This window comes from Andrena cerasifolii, chromosome 7 (assembly GCF_050908995.1).
Source record: "Andrena cerasifolii isolate SP2316 chromosome 7, iyAndCera1_principal, whole genome shotgun sequence".
Classification (NCBI taxonomy): domain Eukaryota; kingdom Metazoa; phylum Arthropoda; class Insecta; order Hymenoptera; family Andrenidae; genus Andrena; species Andrena cerasifolii.
In genome coordinates this window covers 5,008,714-5,027,006 of record NC_135124.1, presented here as the reverse complement: position 1 = coordinate 5,027,006, position 18,293 = coordinate 5,008,714, and the positions used below count along the sequence as shown (strand labels likewise).

At 40.1% G+C, this 18,293-nt stretch overlaps 1 protein-coding gene across 5 annotated transcripts in view; it reads left to right on the top strand.

Annotated features, from left to right (window-relative positions):
* The window catches only part of Sv (paired box protein shaven), a 243,395-nt gene that overhangs the window by 74,210 nt on the left and 150,892 nt on the right, over positions 1-18,293 (top strand). For all 5 annotated transcript variants that reach the window (XM_076817033.1, XM_076817032.1, XM_076817035.1 and 2 more), the window contains exon 3: positions 2,001-2,030. In XM_076817033.1, coding sequence (XP_076673148.1) covers positions 2,001-2,030 — 30 coding nt within the window. The remainder of the gene's footprint in view (positions 1-2,000; positions 2,031-18,293) is intronic.

Here is an 18,293-nt window from a genome sequence, read left to right as displayed (position 1 = left end):
CGGATATTTGTTGATCTTAACAGTGTAGGTACTCATTTTACTTGTCTACAATGGGTTACATATGTACATATATATTTAAAAACATATGTTGCTATTTAAAAAAAGATTTCTTTTCTCTTCACTTAGTTGGAGAGGTTCCCAGGTGTTTGCCTCCGATTGCTTTGATTTTGGATATGTTTTAGATTTAGAGGCTCGAAAAATAAGATATACGTGTTTTTTATAGCGACCCGTTTTCAAATGTAGGGGGTGAAACCATCCCTCAAAGTTACAAGATTTTCAGGTTCCCGTCGCAAGTTATGACGCAAATTAAATTTATATCAAGTTTTATTCAACACAATTTTCTACCCCTTATGAACTTTGAGAGGTGGTTTCACCCCTAAACATGCGAATGGGTCAAAATAGAAAGACAGGCATTTCTCATTTTTCGGTCCTCCAAAACATATCCAAAAACCAAAGCAATCGAAGGCGGACACCTAGGAACCTCCCCTTGTTAGTTAGAGCAAGGTGTCTCGCAGATGCACACTACCGCTAACAAGGAACGATCCCGAACCAGAAATTCAAAAAATTGTGAGACTTTGTGAATATGTAGGGGATTTCCTCCTGATTACAACGCAATTTTTTCTTGCTGCGTAAAATCACTTTAAGGGGTTGAACTTTAGCCCTTAAATTCCGGCTATTTTCCGATTTTGTGTTATAACTCGCAAACTGTAAGAACTGTGAATTACCAAATGATAGTCCTAATTAAAAGTAGTGACTTTCGTCTTGAAACTTCTTCTCTGTCTCTTAGATATTCCGAGTTACAGAATAAAATGGGAAAATAGCCGAATTTTCAGGGATTAATTTCACCCCCCTAAAGTGAATTTGGGCAGCAAACAAAAATTGCGTTGTAATCGGGAGGAAATCCCCTACATATTCACAGTTTCAGAATTTTTTGAATTTCCGCTTTCGGGATCTTCCCTTGTTGGGTATTTTTTGGTATTTTTTTTAAAAGTCCCATCGAAGTTGATAAACGTTTAACCCTTTGTGGCTACACGGGGTGTATTGTACCCCAAGAATAATTTTCGAGTTAAAATGTCCTGTCTCTGCGACTTCCAAAGGGGATTTATCGCAAGAAAATTTTTTTTTTTAAAAATTAAAAAATCGCTTTTATTCCCACAACCGTGGAAAATCTTTCGTTTTCAACTACAAATTATATCATATCAAAATTGACATTTCTAGAAAAAGACTATTAGACTATGATTGTATAAGTATTACGGACGTAAATTATCACTGAAAAATTAAAAGATTCAAAAATACGAAAATGGTAACTTGAAAAATGACGCCGGGGTGCAGTGAACCCCATGTGACCAACTTGTGATTATAAGAAGGTGTGACCACGAAGGGTTAACATAAAAAATTAGTACAAATTGTTAGTATTGTAAAAAACTGACTGGGCAGTTTTTAAGGTATGACAGTATTAAAACTCTTTCTAATCCTTGTCAGCCAGTAGAGTGTAAACTTTTACCAATAACTCCCCCCCCCTTCTCCCCAAAACCATCAGCAATGAAAAGATGGTTCGTAAACCGTTTAAACCTGCTCCATCTTCATGAACTCCTGACACATCCGGCGCAGTGGCAGTGATAAAAAGAAGAACCCAGGCGACTACGCTGCACCAGGACGTCTACGTCTACACTCCTACACTCGTGCATACATATACACAGCTCAACGCACCTTACATACACACGCTAGATTCAAACAACAAAAATTTACATTTTAAAGCCATCGAACCGTTGATTTAATTGCAGACTGTTCCTTCGACAGGAGTCAGATTCTGCAACGAAGTTCTTATCTCGATTAGTTTCAGGAATATTAGTTACAAGTTTCCATTTGACACGGTGCACGACAAATATGTTATTTTATCAGTCGATGGTTAATGATCGATGCTATCTGCCCAGATAAAATTCTAACGGCGTCTGATACCAGATCGTAATTTAACATTTTGTTTTCTTTCTGTTGCGCAGACGACGGTGGCCACGGGATGAACCAGGACGGTGAGTGCAACGAATTCCATCTTTAGACCTCACACACGGCAAGTCACTTTGCCGATAACGACGATTGGGGCTGGCTTGAAGCGTTGCGAGCGTCGAATAAATTTGGCGTTAACGGGAATCCTGTTATCGGCGATTCCGTTATAATTAAATGCACGCAGAATGGCGAGGGTTATCTGACGCGATGATTGCTTTATCGGGCGGACAGTTGATCGTGAGAAATAACCAATTATCCTAACACCCGTTCTTATCGCAACTCACGCGCCAAGAGGCGCAGCTTCCGCGAGATCTAATTGGTCCGACATACCGGCGAACTTCGTTACGATCCACGCTAGTGACCCGTCCCGATAAATTATCGCTACGCTTCGATCCAACGCGGGCAGCTTTATTAATCGTGAGGCGATAACGGTTTTTTCGTATCCGAAAAATGCGTAGCTGCAGGGAGAAATATATCTTCGTGGATGTGTCGCGAACGTATCACGGTACGAGATCGATACAAAGTTGCATTTCAGGAGTTGAACTATTAATCGAGTGTCTGAGAGTACAGTAGTGTCGATGGGGGCGATAACATTTGGAATGTCCGCGGTACTTTTTTCGAGGAAGGGCATTAACTCCGAATTGCCTACCTTATTTTCTGCAAATCTGTGATTACTGTATTTATACAGTAGTATAGTAAAGAGAGTTCTAACCCAAATTTGGGTTTTGCATTCGATATACGTTCAGGGCGGTGCGATAGACGTTCAATACACGTTCGAAGTGGTACCATAGACGTTCAATACACGTTCAGAGTGGTACGATAGACGTTCAATACACCATACTACTTTTGACTGGCGCCATAGGTGTATTGAACGTCTATGGTACCACTTTGAACGTGTATTGAACGTCTATCGTACCACTCGGAACGTGTGTTGAACGTCTATCGTACCACTCTGAACGTGTATTGAACGCAAACCTCAAATTTGTGTTAGAACTCTCTTTACTATACTACTTTATACTTCCATATTTCTTTCACTGCTTATAAGGATATAAAATTTAATATGCAAGCTGCTAAAAAATAAGGTAGGATTTGTCTCACCACTGACAATATTATTTTTAATCCTCTGAGAGCAATGTTAATCAAACATTGGAACCTTTCAAGAGAACATGATTTATATTAGGAACTTTAGAACAGCTTTAACTTCGTTGAATTTTGGGTATGTAGGAAAGCTGTGTTATCGAATATAGTAAGTAATCCAGCTATTTAATAATCTCAGTGAAATTGTTTGTATATTACAAATTAACTCATCTATATTTAAAGTTTCACCCTAAAGACCTTATAGAAAATACAAGTTTGTGCTTGGACAGACTCTTCGTGTATACACATGAACACTTGTTGCGCTATTTTCTGGCTTGAGAATTTTTTTTATGAAGATTTTTTAGAACAGAGACAAAGGTGGTTAAATCGTTTAAAGATTGCGCGTCAGATATGAAAAGTGTGCTTTCATCTCCCAAAATAGAGGATTCTGCGAGCCATACCATTCCCCGGGCTATGTGAACCACATCACAAACACGGCCCGCTCCATCGCCTTCTTAAAGAGGGGAGCTGAAAAGTTCATTGGGACTGTGAGCAGGGCCCATAGACGGATAAGTTTGCGATACACGTCTGGGCAGCTCCGCGGAGTCATCGTGGCAGCACAATGTTCGCATAATTTATGGCAATGACGTAAAAACGGTTCGGTGTGTGTACACGTGGTTCGCCGCGGTAGGTTGAAGGGTGGTGGAGGTAATCATAAGTTTAAAGGGTAAATGGTCGTAAGGTGTGAGGTTAGTGTGAGACCCCTCGAGGTCTCTCGCCACGCTCAATATTCAACAGGTATTTACATTCGCAAATTGTTTACGTCAGCCCACGATGAAATCTGTCAAGATTTCGTTCCCTCGGCAGCTTAACAACCTCCACCTTCTCCGCCTTCTTCTTATTCTTCGGCCCCTCCGCCTCGTGGCGTTCTGCCTTCTTCGCGCGCTTTCCGTCTCGTTCCTGGCTCCTCGATGTCGACGTGCTTGGTGCGAGCTGCCCTTTTCTTTCTCGCGTGCACTCTTCCCCCGGCCAGTAATTACATCTGGGTATTAATCAACCGTGCGTCGAGAACGAGAACCGCGAGATCTTGATTTTCGCCACTTGCCCACGCCAAATGGAGCCTCGGCTGACGCAACGCCGGGATTCGGGCGGCTATTAATTTATTGGAGATGCCTGGTTAGCGCGGAGCGCTTTGATTTACGGATCCTCAAATATGTAGTAACCATTTGTTCGAATTCCATTGGTATTCGAATAGTTGGATATTCGAATAGTAATCGAATACTTAAATATTCGAATAGTATTCGAATAGTTGGATATTCGAATAGTATTCGAATAGTTGGATATTCGAATAGTATTCGAATAGTTGGATATTCGAATAGTATTCGAATAGTATTCGAATAGTTGGATATTCGAATAGTATTCGAATAGTTGGATATTCGAATAGTATTCGAATAGTTGGATATTCGAATAGTATTCGAATAGTTGGATATTCGAATAGTATTCGAACACTTGGATATTCGAATAGCATTCGAATAGTTGGATATTCGAATAGCATTCGAATAGTTGGATATTCGAATAGCATTCGAATAGTTGGATATTCGAATAGTATTCGAACACTTGGATATTCGAATAGTATTCGAATACTTGGATATTCGAAATATATTCGCCAAATAATGGAGCAACTGAAGTATTCGAATATTCGAATCCCGAAAAATCGACAAATAGTCCCAGCCCTAATAGGTAGTACGCAGTCAAACATTTCAAACCTCTTTAGACAACTTCAGGAATCAGAGGCAAGCATGAGCCATTGAAATTCAAGACGAAGTAGATGTATATACAAATTTGTGCCTGCGTGATCTTCGTGTGCCATGTCCACGTGATTCGGTCTACATCCGTCCCACCTGCAAGTCGAATGGATAACAGAAGCACGGCTACTCACAGGTATCCATAGTATCGGTCGATCAAAATTCGCGCCCTTTCACCGCCGCCGACGCTTGCGCACAGTACCCCGCATGACTCGCCAGCGTTGTTCATCTCCTCCGAGGAGCCATCCCCTGTTAATGTTTATCGTCGATCGGGTTAATAGGGACGCGGATTATGCGCCGGGCGCATTTGCGCTCAGTGGTGGCGATGGCGGCGTGTTTATGCCAGGCCGGTCCTAATTATAGCGTAACACAAGCGTACCGTATGCCGCGCTTACGTAATCTCGCGATAATGCGGCTCCAGGCTCCTGCATGCCTCGCCTGCCGATCCAAGCATTCGCGCGGCCGCGCCGGTATTATCTACTCGCCTAGGATAACAACACCAGCCACGACGATTCGCGCGCGGTCGTAAAAATCGAGTCGTCGATACCGCGAGATCCCCTCTCCGATTAGGTAAGCCCTAGCTGAGAACGCCGGAGAAGCCGGAGTGGATGATAACAGGGGCAGCAGATGTCACTGACATCGCCACCGGCTGTGAAGGATAGAGGTTATTCTTACCCACGCGAAGACGAAACTCTACCAATTCATTCGGATATCCAATAGGACTGTCTTGAATACTAGTCGATTTTATGTACTTTTGAGAACTTCTTCCGAGCACTTGACCCAGGAGAAAGTAATCCAGCGAAGACTGAAGTAAGTCGCTATCGGTTAAAATGTCGTCCGAAAAGTAAAAGGTTTGGAGATTTATTGCACTGTTTTATCTTTACGCCAGGATTCAACGAATCGGTAGCTACTGTTTAGAGTTCGTTTGAGAAGACCTCCAAAGTTGAGTCTATTCACACTAAACGTACCAAGCGGGGTCAAGTGACCCCTTTCAAAATTTACTTTAAAATCGTACAGTCATTGCTATTTCTGTCGCTCATCTGACTTTCTGTAAATTCTTATACTACCTATATGATTACTCAATTTCTCGCCTTCTGTTTTTCCCTTAGCTTATTTTTTACCCAGAAAAATTATTTGCATACCTTATGTACCACGAGGGGTCATTTGACCCCTTACGAAATTTACGTATTTTTCTACAGTTCTTCAACTGGAACCTTAGTTCTGGATTCAGATACACTTCTCAAGTTATAGTTTCATTTATCTGAATCTGATATGTGTTCAGTTTCGACGCGAGCACTTGAACGACCCGATCGGGTCCATACGACGTAACGCATACGCAGAAAGGACTCTTATCGGAGATTTACAGGAAACCAGGGTGGGCTACGCTGATGGAGGGGGAAACACCCACGGGAGCGGGTGCTCGGGTAATAATAAAACCACTCAAACTTGCATAATTTGCAAAAAATTTGTCTGCGGGAAATGCGCGAAGGAGGAATCAACCATGTATAAAAACTGTAATTAATTTATTATTTTATTTATAAAAATTTATGTTTGATTATTTTATTAGAAATCAGAAGTCACGTTGCGAATTATTTCCTTTAATAAATGAAGAATTTCTTTCTAAAAATCAACAGTTATTTCATAGGGGGTACAAACTTACCCTTATGGTAAGAATAGGTATGTGTAAAGTACCGGTACGCTTACAAGGAACACTATTCAATTGATGATGGAATGGCGCAGATTTTTTTATATAGATCCAAAGTATATGTCACACAGGTCACAAAAATGAAAGCTAAAGATGCTCCCAAAAGCTGGTTTGACCTTGAAAAATCCACAAAGGTGGAACCGGGGAAAGAAGAAAAATGAGGGAAAGAGAATGACAAATCCGTGTGTTCATATTCAATTATCTCTATTATATGAAAATACATTATAGTAAATGAATGATAATAGATTAATGATGGATAGTAATTAGAAAAAAATAATGATAATAAATGATAATACTAATGAAATCACAAGAGTGGGTAATATTAACCATTACATTCATGATAATCTTGTCGACAAGAAGGTTTAAAAAAGTGATCGAAGCAATAATAAATTTCACAGTGACTGCAACGAGCGAACACTGTTTCTTTCACACCTTGATCAACGAGACAGTCTAAACATGTCACTGACATCATTAATATTATCATTTATTATCATTAATTTTTCTAATTATTATCTATCATTAATGAATTATCATTCATTTACTATAATGTATTTTCATATAATAGAGATATTGAAATTTGAACAGACAAATTTGTAATTCTCGTTCCCTCATTTTTCTTTTTTCCCCGGTTCCAGCTTTGTTGATTTTTCAAGGTCAGACCAGCTGTTGGAAGCATATTTAATTTACGTTTTTTTTTTATCTATATAAAGAAATCTGCGTGATTCCATCATCAATTGAATAGTGTTCCTTGTTAGTGTTAAAACTTCAGCTTCTTCGTGAATTCCTAGTTCGTGTTGGAGATCCGTCTGGCTTTCGTCAGCAAGCACGCTTCCCAACACTTCACCCTGTCTTTCTTGAGATAGCCATTAAAAAACGTGGGACTAACTTCGACCTTCGAGTACCCTCACCCAAGGCGAACCGATGGGGGCGCGAAGCGTTGTTTCGGTTTTTCCGCAAGGGCTGCCTGTAGGACCCTGGTGTCAGTTGAATCTTTGCAGCAGTCAGTCACAGAGCGTTCCAGCAGTTAGAGCTCGTATATTTGTATTCACTGTAAACCTCCATGTAATACAGAATATTTGCTTTTGAATGAACTTAGTGTTTAAGTTTCGAACGAGTCTAATTTCGAGTACACAACATTCGAAACGATTGGCAACTTTGCTCATATTTTCGGGTTAAATAGTCGGAATCAGTTCCCTGATAAAAGATCCTGCCTCAAATCGAACGATTCATCTGCCGACAACGCAAAAATGATAGACGACTTCATCTGACCACTCGCTATGTAATAGGTATAAATGCGAGGAAGACGTTCAGTGCGAAGCATTGGTTTTGTCGGATGTTGATAATGGGCTCGGTAAATGATGACCGCGCGGAGAAACTAATAACCAGCCATTATTTCCGAATCTGTATTCTAGGTCAGGCAACAAAACCTTGAAAAGCCAGATAGGGGTAGCGCGGTTGCGTTTAAGTGATATTTCCGTGTAGCCAGCGCGGACTCGTGATGCGTTCATGCTTGATTTCACTGAGATTATCTATTTTACGGCACGAATACCAGCTGACTGAAGTAACGCTGCCTATCGTCTGTCAGACAACGCCACTGCCCTGCACGATTCAGGAAGCGAGGTCGACCTGCCCCGTTCTTCTACTACTTCTTCGTCTACTTGTTTCTCCCTTTCGCTCCCGCTGATTAGCAGCAGCAGCCCCGATAACATCGATCTGATCGACGACCTTTACGATAACGCGCTATCGAAGAATCTCGGGGCACGATGAGTCATCGGAGGATCTTGGAGGACCGTAATGTTCAAGTGCGTCTCTATTGAAAATGATCTTCGTCATCTGCGCGGAAATTTAAGGCTCGTACGGTGGGTTGCTGAAATCTTTTAAATCGATACGTTTTTTTTATAGTTGTTGTAAGGTTTTTCTTCGTTTATTTACTTGCTTATGTAGAATTGTTTGCCTCGTATTCCTAAGCGTGTCAGCTGAGATTGTATTTTACTCTACTTCTGGTATTGCGAAAAGATGCTACATATTTTTCTCTAAATTCCACTTTTATACTGTAGAATTAAATAAGACGGATGCGGATGTAGTACTTTCGGGTGGTGTTAGTTTAGAATAAAAACTTAGAGATAAATTCACGAAATGTATGAACTTACGAACGCTTTGAAGTATACGTAGGATGTTCTAACTTTACAGAAGCTAAGCCACCACAGTCTGTTATTTACATTTTATAAATACTTTAATATGCGTCAGAAATATGAACGGCAATCCAAATTTTGAACAATTGCCATCAACAAATAGAATTATAGAAAAAATCACTCGACCAATACTTCTTTCTTGTCATAGCTTGAGTCATTACTAAACAGATGCGAGGACATTCAACGAGCGATTGAAGTTGCATCAGGGATCTATAGGGTGTTGTTGGGACATAGCAATGCAGAATTTTAATGTTGATTGTTTAAATGTTGATTCTGGTGATGAGACAGAATAATCTTATATCCACATGCCTTCGAATGCTTCAGAAAACAAGTTCCTACTACCATGTTTCAATTTTGACCACTTGCAAGGAATGCCTATTCCTTTTCGTGACTCAAATAAAATAGCAAAACTTGTCTAATCACTAATTCAATGACTTAAATATTTAGATGAACGTCTGCGGAAAGACTTAAATAAAGAAAGAATTAGTAAAATATTCGTGCTTCTAATTCCTAAAAGGAATTACTTTTATATCTGTTTTTTTTTATAAGTATTTTTTGTAAAATAACCTTTGCTTAACGAACATTTATATATGTATATGTTGTTTCTTAGGCATTTTTGTGGATAATCTTTGCAAGTAAAAATCAAGTTGATAACTAAACGGGCCTAAAGAGTCCGAGAAAACACATTTTACTCCTTTCCACCTATTTAGGGGTTGATTAGGGCAAAATCCTGAAATTGTTTTTTTGGCGTTTGGGTGGGTAATCTTTGTAAGTAAAAACTAAATTAATATCTAATCGAGCCTAAGAGATATTAAGGAGTCCCAGAAAATACATTTTACACCTTTCACCACCTTAGGGATGGAATTTCAAAAAATCCCTTCTCATCGAGTACCTACGTCGTAAAAGGAATACCTACACTCTCCGAATTTCATGTTTCCAGGTTCAGTGCTTTGGGCTGGTCGTTGATGAATCAGTGATTGGCTCAACGATTTTATACAGTGGTTCACATAATCGTACATTCTTTAAAATCGCATAACATTTTTAAAATTAGTCCAAACGACTTGAGTTTTTTTTTTAAAACTAGCAGGATTATTTTGCTAAGTGACGCGTTTCGTCGTTTTGAAATAATTGCAAGTGGTCTGAATAAAAAAAAAAAAAAAAATAGTAAGGGTTGTTTTATCAACTTTTTTTCTGAGCCTGTAATGAAAATTCAAAAAACCCGTTTGTAGATTTAAGTAAGTTGCATACATGCTGAAAATTATATCAAAATCAGTTAAAGTTGCTCCGAGCTACAAACGTTTAAAGATCGCAGAATAAGGTCGAAAATCGCAAAATTCCCGAAATCAGCGATTTTAACTTTAACCGATTTTGATGAAATTTTCAGCATATATACAACTTACTTAAATCTACAAACGAGTTTTTTGAATTTTCATTACGGGCTCCGAAAGAAAGTTGGAAAAACAACCTAAACCAGACCTTTCTTTTTTTTTAAAAAGAGGGGGAAGATGCATTTACGCACATCCAATGTGGGACTACCCGCAGAAATTGCGGACTACCCACTAAAAACCCCCTCTGACGCCCTCCAAGGGCAGGACCCAGGGCGGTACCCGGAACTTCTGACGTAATACGTCGGGTAAGACCTAACCCAGACCTAACCCAGACTTTTACTATTTATTTTTGCTATTCCTACCATTTGCATTGTTTTTCCAAACGACGAAACACGTCTCTTAGCAAACTAATCCTTCTAGTTTCTCAAAAAAACTCAAGTCCTTTGTACGAATTTTAAAAGTGTTATGCGATTTTAAAGAGCGTACGATTACGGGTGTGAGCCATTATACAGTGACTCAAATTAATATTCGGACACTTTTTAAAATCGCATAACTTTTTTAGAATTGGTCCAAACAACTTGAGTTTTTTTGAGAAGCTAGAAGGATTAGTTTGCTAACTGACGCGTTTCGTCGTTTTGAAAAAAAAATGTATTTGGTTGGAATAGCGAAAAGAATAGTAAGTGTCCGAATATTAATTTGAGTCACTGTATATATATATATATAAAGTAAAGTGTTGTAAATAACATCTCATCACATCTTTCACCGGCGATTAGTAGTAGATCGCTGGACCACATTTCCTGTCGTGGACTACCGTCGCCAAAACACTGTCCCAAAAAAAATCGCCCGCATGCAAAATGTAGGTACTGCGGAGCACTCCGACGAATCCAGTAAAATAACGTAGGGTTGCCCAGCGCGCTGCTGTCAGACAAATAACGGAAGGAATGAATTTTCAAGCTCGCTACAAATTCCCGACACGGTGCTCTACGCTGGAGGCGGGCCGCGGGCCCTTGTCTTGGGTCCATAAGCGCCGCGCATAGCCGGCTCGATAAAGCGACACGGGCGGCGATATTTAAGCCCCCGATCCGCCATAACTCTCTCTCGAGGGAGCGTTTCTGCGATTCGACAAAGTAATACGGCCGGTTCAACGAGCTCGCTAATCAACAAAACTGTTCCTGCGGCCGGCTGCACACAGCCGGCCGCTGTGTGTACCTGCACACCGGCGGCTCGCGTGGCCGCGCGGAGTTCTCCTCTCGGACGTAAGTGGTACGTACCACGCCCGCGCACGCGAAAACTCGCTTGGAAACCGGCGGGAAAGAGAGGGACCAGAGCAGAGATAGAGCTCGCGCGCGGAATGATTTGTATTGCTAAATAATCAGCGCCAGTTGTCTAGGATACTGGTTTAATGACACGCGGACGATGGGTGGGGAGGGTGGCTGCGGCGCGTTTAGCAATGCACGTATCCGTGCCGGGGCGAGGGAGAGTAGTCGGTTCAGCAGCCGTGCCAATTTCGATGGGATAATCGTGTAATTTCTGTTCCGCCGTTCGCTTCCATTTTCTAGTGTCACGAGCATGTAAATTATCCCCTGGTGCAAACGCGCGGGAACGATCGAACGCCGGGTACCTTTGACGTCGCTGAGTTTTATCCGGCCGTGAAGAATTACTGACGAGCATGCGGCTGGCATAGCTCGAGCCAGTCCCTCCTCGAATGATCGGCAACGCCCGCTTGACTACTTAATATTCGCTGATTTATGCTGACGACGTGTAACCCGGAGGATGGATCTCATGGGGGAACATTCTTCGATGAGATTCAAGTGTTCCATCGGGGAAGAAGGAATTAGTAGATTCCATGGGATGGTTGCGTATGTCCAGATCGAAGGAGGAATCGGTAGTTTCGCTTCGAATTCCATGCAGCTCTTCCCTTTTCCTCGGCTCTAACGCGTCTGGACGCCGAGATACAATCGGTACAACTGCTGGTGTATACGTAGCCACGTGTATCAGCCGCTGGTTCCATCGCCTGTGTATGGATGACCGTGTGTATGAAGAAGGGTGTGGCTCTGGTTCGCAACGGTACCATCGTAGGTGAACACTTCGTCATCGAAAACCAACTTTTCAGCGATTTCGGGCATCTCCATTGCGCGGGTGAGGCTGTTCCAGCTTTCCGAATGCTGGGTACAGTGGCTCGCATTAATATTCGGGCACTTTTTAAAATTGTATAAATTTTTTAGAATTGGTCCAAACAACTTGAGTTTTTTTTTAGAAGCTAGAAGGATTAGTTTGCTAACTGACACGTTTCGTCGTTTTGAGAAAAAATGTATTTGGATGGAATAGCGAAAAGAATAGTAAAGGGCGATTTTTAAACTTTTTTTTGTGAGCTTGTAATGAAAATTAAAAAAAAACGTTTGTAGATTGCAGTAAGTTGTATACGTGCCTAAAATTTCATCAAAATCGGGAAAATTCCCGAAATCAGCGATTTTAACTTTTACCGATTTTGATGAAATTTTCAGCATATATACAACTTACTTAAATCTACAAGCGGGTTTTTTTGAAAATTCAAAAAATTGTAATTGGTAGGAATAGCAAAAAAAATAGTAAAGGTCTGGGTTAGGTCGTTTTTTCATGAAAATTTTTAATGAAAATTCATTACAGGCTCCGAAAAAAGTTGAAAAAAAACAACCTAACCCAGACCTAACCCAGACCTGTACTATTTTTTTTTTGGTATTCCAACCAAATACATTTTTTTCAAAACGACGAAACGCGTCAGTTAGCAAACTAATCCTTCTAGCTTCTAAAAAAAACTCAAGTTGTTTGGACCAATTCTAAAAAAGTTATGCGATTTTAAAAAGTGTCCGAATATTAATGCGAATCACTGTATGTTCTTTTGGAAAGGATATGCACGTTGGGCGTAATATCCCAAATTATTTTTGTAAAAATGGTGCGCCTTAGAAGAAAAGTTTCGAAAATCCGCGAATAAGATAGACAGTTCTTCGAGCGTATTTAAAAAAAATTATTTTCAATCAAAAAATCCGTACGTACAACGGAAATTACACTCATATAGTTTATAAAAAAAAAAGAAATTTAATTTCGGACCTGCTGTTCCATAGTTACACCTTCGACCAGCTCGCGTGGGGGGTCTAGAAGATTAATTAATATATTAAAATTTATGGATGTTTTTCTCTATATTTTTTTATATAGTCTCTTAAGACAGCCTACTAAAGGTAGGTAATTAAAATTTTCTATAAAAACTGTAAATTATTCCTGAAAAAAATTCTTAAAAATGGCTTACTTTCCCGGCCGTCACAGTGGTGTTCCCCCTTAAAGTGGCCACAAATGGTGCGTCTACCCTACTTCGTCGATTAAAAACCTACAATATGATTCGCCCAAACAAAGTTGCTAGTCATAAATTCACGCTGTCGGTGTTCTCTCGAAATACACAATTACCTCCTACACAGTGCGTCTGATCAGCAACGAGCCCCACTTAATTCGAAGCCCGCGGTCGTTGCGGGGTACCCCGTTTAACCTGCGTTAGCACCAATAAGTAGCGAGCACGCGTGTGTGCACCTGAATGTGCTCGCTGGCGAACGTATGCACACGGATAACAACCTCGAAGGTATCTGCTTTTCTGCCAATGTAAACGCCGCTACGTAATGCCCGAGTAGTACGCAGAGATACTTGCGCAAACAACAGTCGGAGGAAGTGCAGTTGCAGCAACGAGCGAGCCTGGACGCTGATTTCGCTGCCTCTTGTAATAGCTCCAAGCCATTGCCGGCGTATCAAACATTCGGCACAGATTACGCGGACTTCAATGAAATACAGTAAACCCACTTTGCGAATTTTTCAGTGGTAACCAGATCAAGGGCACAGTTGCTTATGTCGGTGCTCCGATGGCAATTCGATCTGTTATAAAAGATTGTCCTGTAATTAAAATAACTACCATCTTCTTCGTTACAATGTAAAATCATAAAAATGATTTTAGCATATTCCGAACGTTTATCTATCGTAAGTAATGTTCTTTACGTTACTTACACTGCTTTTCGAAACAGAGAACAGTTTGTTTTTAGAAAGTTTCTTCTCTTAAAATTTACAGGGTCTAGATTGAAGTTTTAAGGGGAGCTTCTGGTCTAAAATTCGATTTTTTTCTTATTTCAGTTTTCGAATGTTCAACCTTTTAGGTATCTTCATAATTTATTATCCGATTCGACGGAAACTTTTTTTACTTTGATGAATATACTTCTGGCTGTGGGGCTACCAGAATTAATTACAAAAAATTGAAAATTTATAATTATCTAAGGCGTTGAAAGGATGAAAAATATAGGGAAAAAGTGATTTCACACTTCAAGTGTCGTTATTTTCTAAAAAAATAACATTTTTGTAATTGTGTCTGGTTTCGCCCCTAGCCACAACTATATTCTTCAAAATAAGAAAAGTTTCATTCGAATCGTATAATAACTTTTGGAGATACAGGTCCCACCGATTTCGATGAATTTTTTGACGCCCCGACTTTAAAGACTCCCCAGTGCCGCCTGCAATGATAAATTACAAAACAAAAAATATATTTCAATAACTTAAGACATCCATAATACAATACAGAAAGTCCCATTAAATTATATATAGTAGCTTTCCTTCAATTAATTCCTAAAAATCACCTATTTTTTTGGGCTCTAGACAGGAACCTCCCCTTAATTAATTAATGCTTGAAGCTACGAGAATTCGCGTTATTTTATTGCTATCATTTAAGCACATCTATTTAACGACAAATACACTCATTGAACTTCTCAGTTGTAAGGAGAAGTTTAAAATAAAATACCTAGCCCCTGTGTACAGCTACCAATAAAACGACTGGTCGGCGGTGTGTTAGTATAGAAAGTCAAAGGAAAAAGGTATTCTCCAATGGAGACGTCACTTTTAGGCGTTTTTTGGGATAAAGAATTATCAGATTATTATAGATCAAGGCACTTACTATTTTGCACACATGATTGGGTATGTTTCAAGAAGACACAGTATTATTTTCTTACAATTATCTTTACTGTTACTTATGCTATTACAAGTTCCCCGCAATGTATAACTTTAGATGGCTTCCACGACTCACGTTATCGTATTCGTCTGAAACAAAAAATAAAAACTAATCTTAATCTATACGAGTATGGATATCTTTCGTACCAGAGTGAACAAAATGACAACTATGTAAAGCCAGAACAAATGTTTTTAAGCGATAAAAAGAAACCATTGCAAATATTGACATAACTCTGACAGAAAGAAAGAAAGTGGAGCTTTGTACTAACACAACGTATCTAGCTTCCCACGTCGTTTCCATCGTTCTATCACAACGGAATTAAAAAATGAACCCGGCAATGACCAGAGTATAATTACCTACATAATCCAAAAGCATAATTTTAAAACACATATTTCGCATAGTCCGCACTCTTTAGGCTTTCAATAAATCGATCGCAACATCTGTCGTGTCATGCCAGTAAGCGTGGGACTTACCGCCGCGGCTAAATGCCCAAATGAAAAAAAGCGTAATGACAGCGTCAATGCCACAGCAGGAGTATCAGACTCATTCCGGAAGTTCGATTTAGCTCAATCAACCCGCGAGACACATGTCTCAGGAATCTCGCGCGTTTTTCTAGCTCGGTTAATTGAAAGGGGATTCGTTCTGTCACGTTAGACCCAAGGATGCGCCGCATTAAGTTCTGTTAATCACAGAAAGCAGCGCGAATGAATTTTCAATCAGGGATCCCCGTTCCGGCGAATCTCGTTCGCCTTGAAGAGACTCTTAGGCGCATCGTATCCCGTTATAAGCTGAATCTAGAAAGCCCACATGTATGCGTAACATGAGAAACTCGCGGCAAATCGATGACACGCGGTCAAAGACGGTGTTGGCCAGCTACCGCGTAATTATTACCGCCTGTCTCGGCGCTGCGGCTAATTATACGCACGCGGTACAGGTCTGTCCCGCTTTTTTTTTCGCCTCTGCGACACCTTATTATTATTAATAAGTCCAGACGCGTCTCCCGACCGGTGTCGAGTAACGTTGATAATGGAACTCGCGCGCTATCTTACGCATCTTGCAGAGAGGCAACGACTGCCCCTCGATTCTGCCTTTGATCGGTTCTGCTCCGAGAATTTTACGACGCTTCCGAATGTTAAGATCACCGGTACAGGTAGCTACTTATAGCTGCTCGCAGGTACCACTGGGACGTTCAACGTCTAGTGGCTCCATGTTTTCCTTGCCCGGAATAGGCATGTGCTCTCCTTCTAAACAAGAACGCAGGAGTATTTTCCTACGCGCAGAAAGCGTTATAAGCTTTCGTGCACCGTGTAATTTACCTAAGGTAGAGTATTTTAAGGGGGAATCCTATTCTTTGGACTAAAAACATAGAAAAGTTTGGGATTTTTTTTAGAAGAATTCAGCGTTCCGATTCATCTGAAATTTGGACCATGTTTTGATGCATCTTTGAGGAAGCTGCAGTTTTTTTTTTGTTAATTTTTAACCGTAAATATTGTAGTTATGCATGATCGACCATCACGCCGCGCAAAATTCGTCGGCCATCTTCTTATGTAACAAAAGAAGTATAGAACTTCTGGTTCATCAAATTGAAGCTACATATGTAGAAAGTAAAAGGCCGTTTCATTTTCCAGTTTCAGATTACCTGGAAGGTAAATATTATGCACATCAGCGGACGAGTTTTGCGCGGCGCGATACCTCCTATATTTATTTTTAAAAATGAATTAAAAAACTGCAGATTTTTCATGAATGCATAAAAACATGGTCCAAACTTCAGAGGAATCGAAATGCTAGTTTTTTAAAAATTTCTTGCTGTGTTTTTAGCCCATAAAATAGGATTTCCCCTTAAGGGGTCATTGTATACGTTTCTCACCGCTGAAACGTAGTTAATGTTTGCGAATGATTCAGGGATAAACTATTAATCCGATTGGTTTAATTCTTTTTTAGTTTTATAGGTATATGTTTATGAGCGTATGGTTATATACGTCAGCTATGAGAATTGGAAATTTTTTAAAAATGTGGGTTTTTCTTGAAACATCATTTTCCAAGACGGTGAGCATGATAACTCCTTCACCGTTCATCCGATTAACTTCATTATTTACACACACATCCTACATAAGATTCATCATCCGGTGATGGTGAAGTTTTTCAATTAAATTGAAGCATTTTTTAATAACAAACAAAAACGTACGACTTTTATAGCGAAAATCGCGACCCTTTTCTTCAAAGTGTTACCATTGCCGCAATTTTTTTTCTTCAAAAATTGCGCCGTCACCGGATAACTACGTTCCCAAAGATTGTTAAAAAATCGGAGATTTTTCATTCAGACCGTTCGTAGGAGCTAAATCGTGAACACCGTTTGGGGCGTCGCCAGAAAACGTGTTCCACGCCACTGCACGCAGACGCCACATTTTTAAACATTTTCCTATTCTCAGACCTGTTTTATAATCTATAAACATGCACCTACACAACACAAAAACAATTAAACCAATCGGGCTAATAGTTTATCCCTGAATCACTCCCAAACATTGCCCACGTTTTAGTGCCGAGAAACGTATATGGACCCTTTAAAGGACTCTTGTGAAGGTTGGCAGACCTAAATCTATTTGAAATTAAATTGTTGTAAAGGTAAAAGCTGTGAAATCGATGTAGAAAATACATAAGTAGGTACAGTAATTTCATTTCACTCGACTTTATCAAAACTTCTACGAGTTGTACAAACGAACTGGTTTAAATTTCTAAATTTGAGAATAAATTAATGTCAACTAGAAAAACAGGACTTACACTTTGAGAACGTCAAAAGGTGGCTGAATCTCTTCAGATGTGCTTCAAATATGCTATAACATTAAACTGTCGCCCATTTTAATCCTTATCTATTTAGGGTCTGGATCAAACGTACTCACACATTCCTGGTACTTAAACGTTTATTATGCGTGGAATTGGAATCGTCTCATTAAAAGGTTCGTTCGTGAAGAATTCAATGAGTACGATACGAAGAGCGAGAGTTTGATAGCGAATTCCGGATCGACTAATAATACAGATCTTACCTGGCTGCTGGAGAAAGTAGCCGAGGAGTCTGGAAGGTGCACGTCTACGCCGAGACAAGTACCTAAGACGTCGTATTATCCGTTAACGATCACGATCGTCCACTAGGAATCGATGGGCTCGACGAACGTT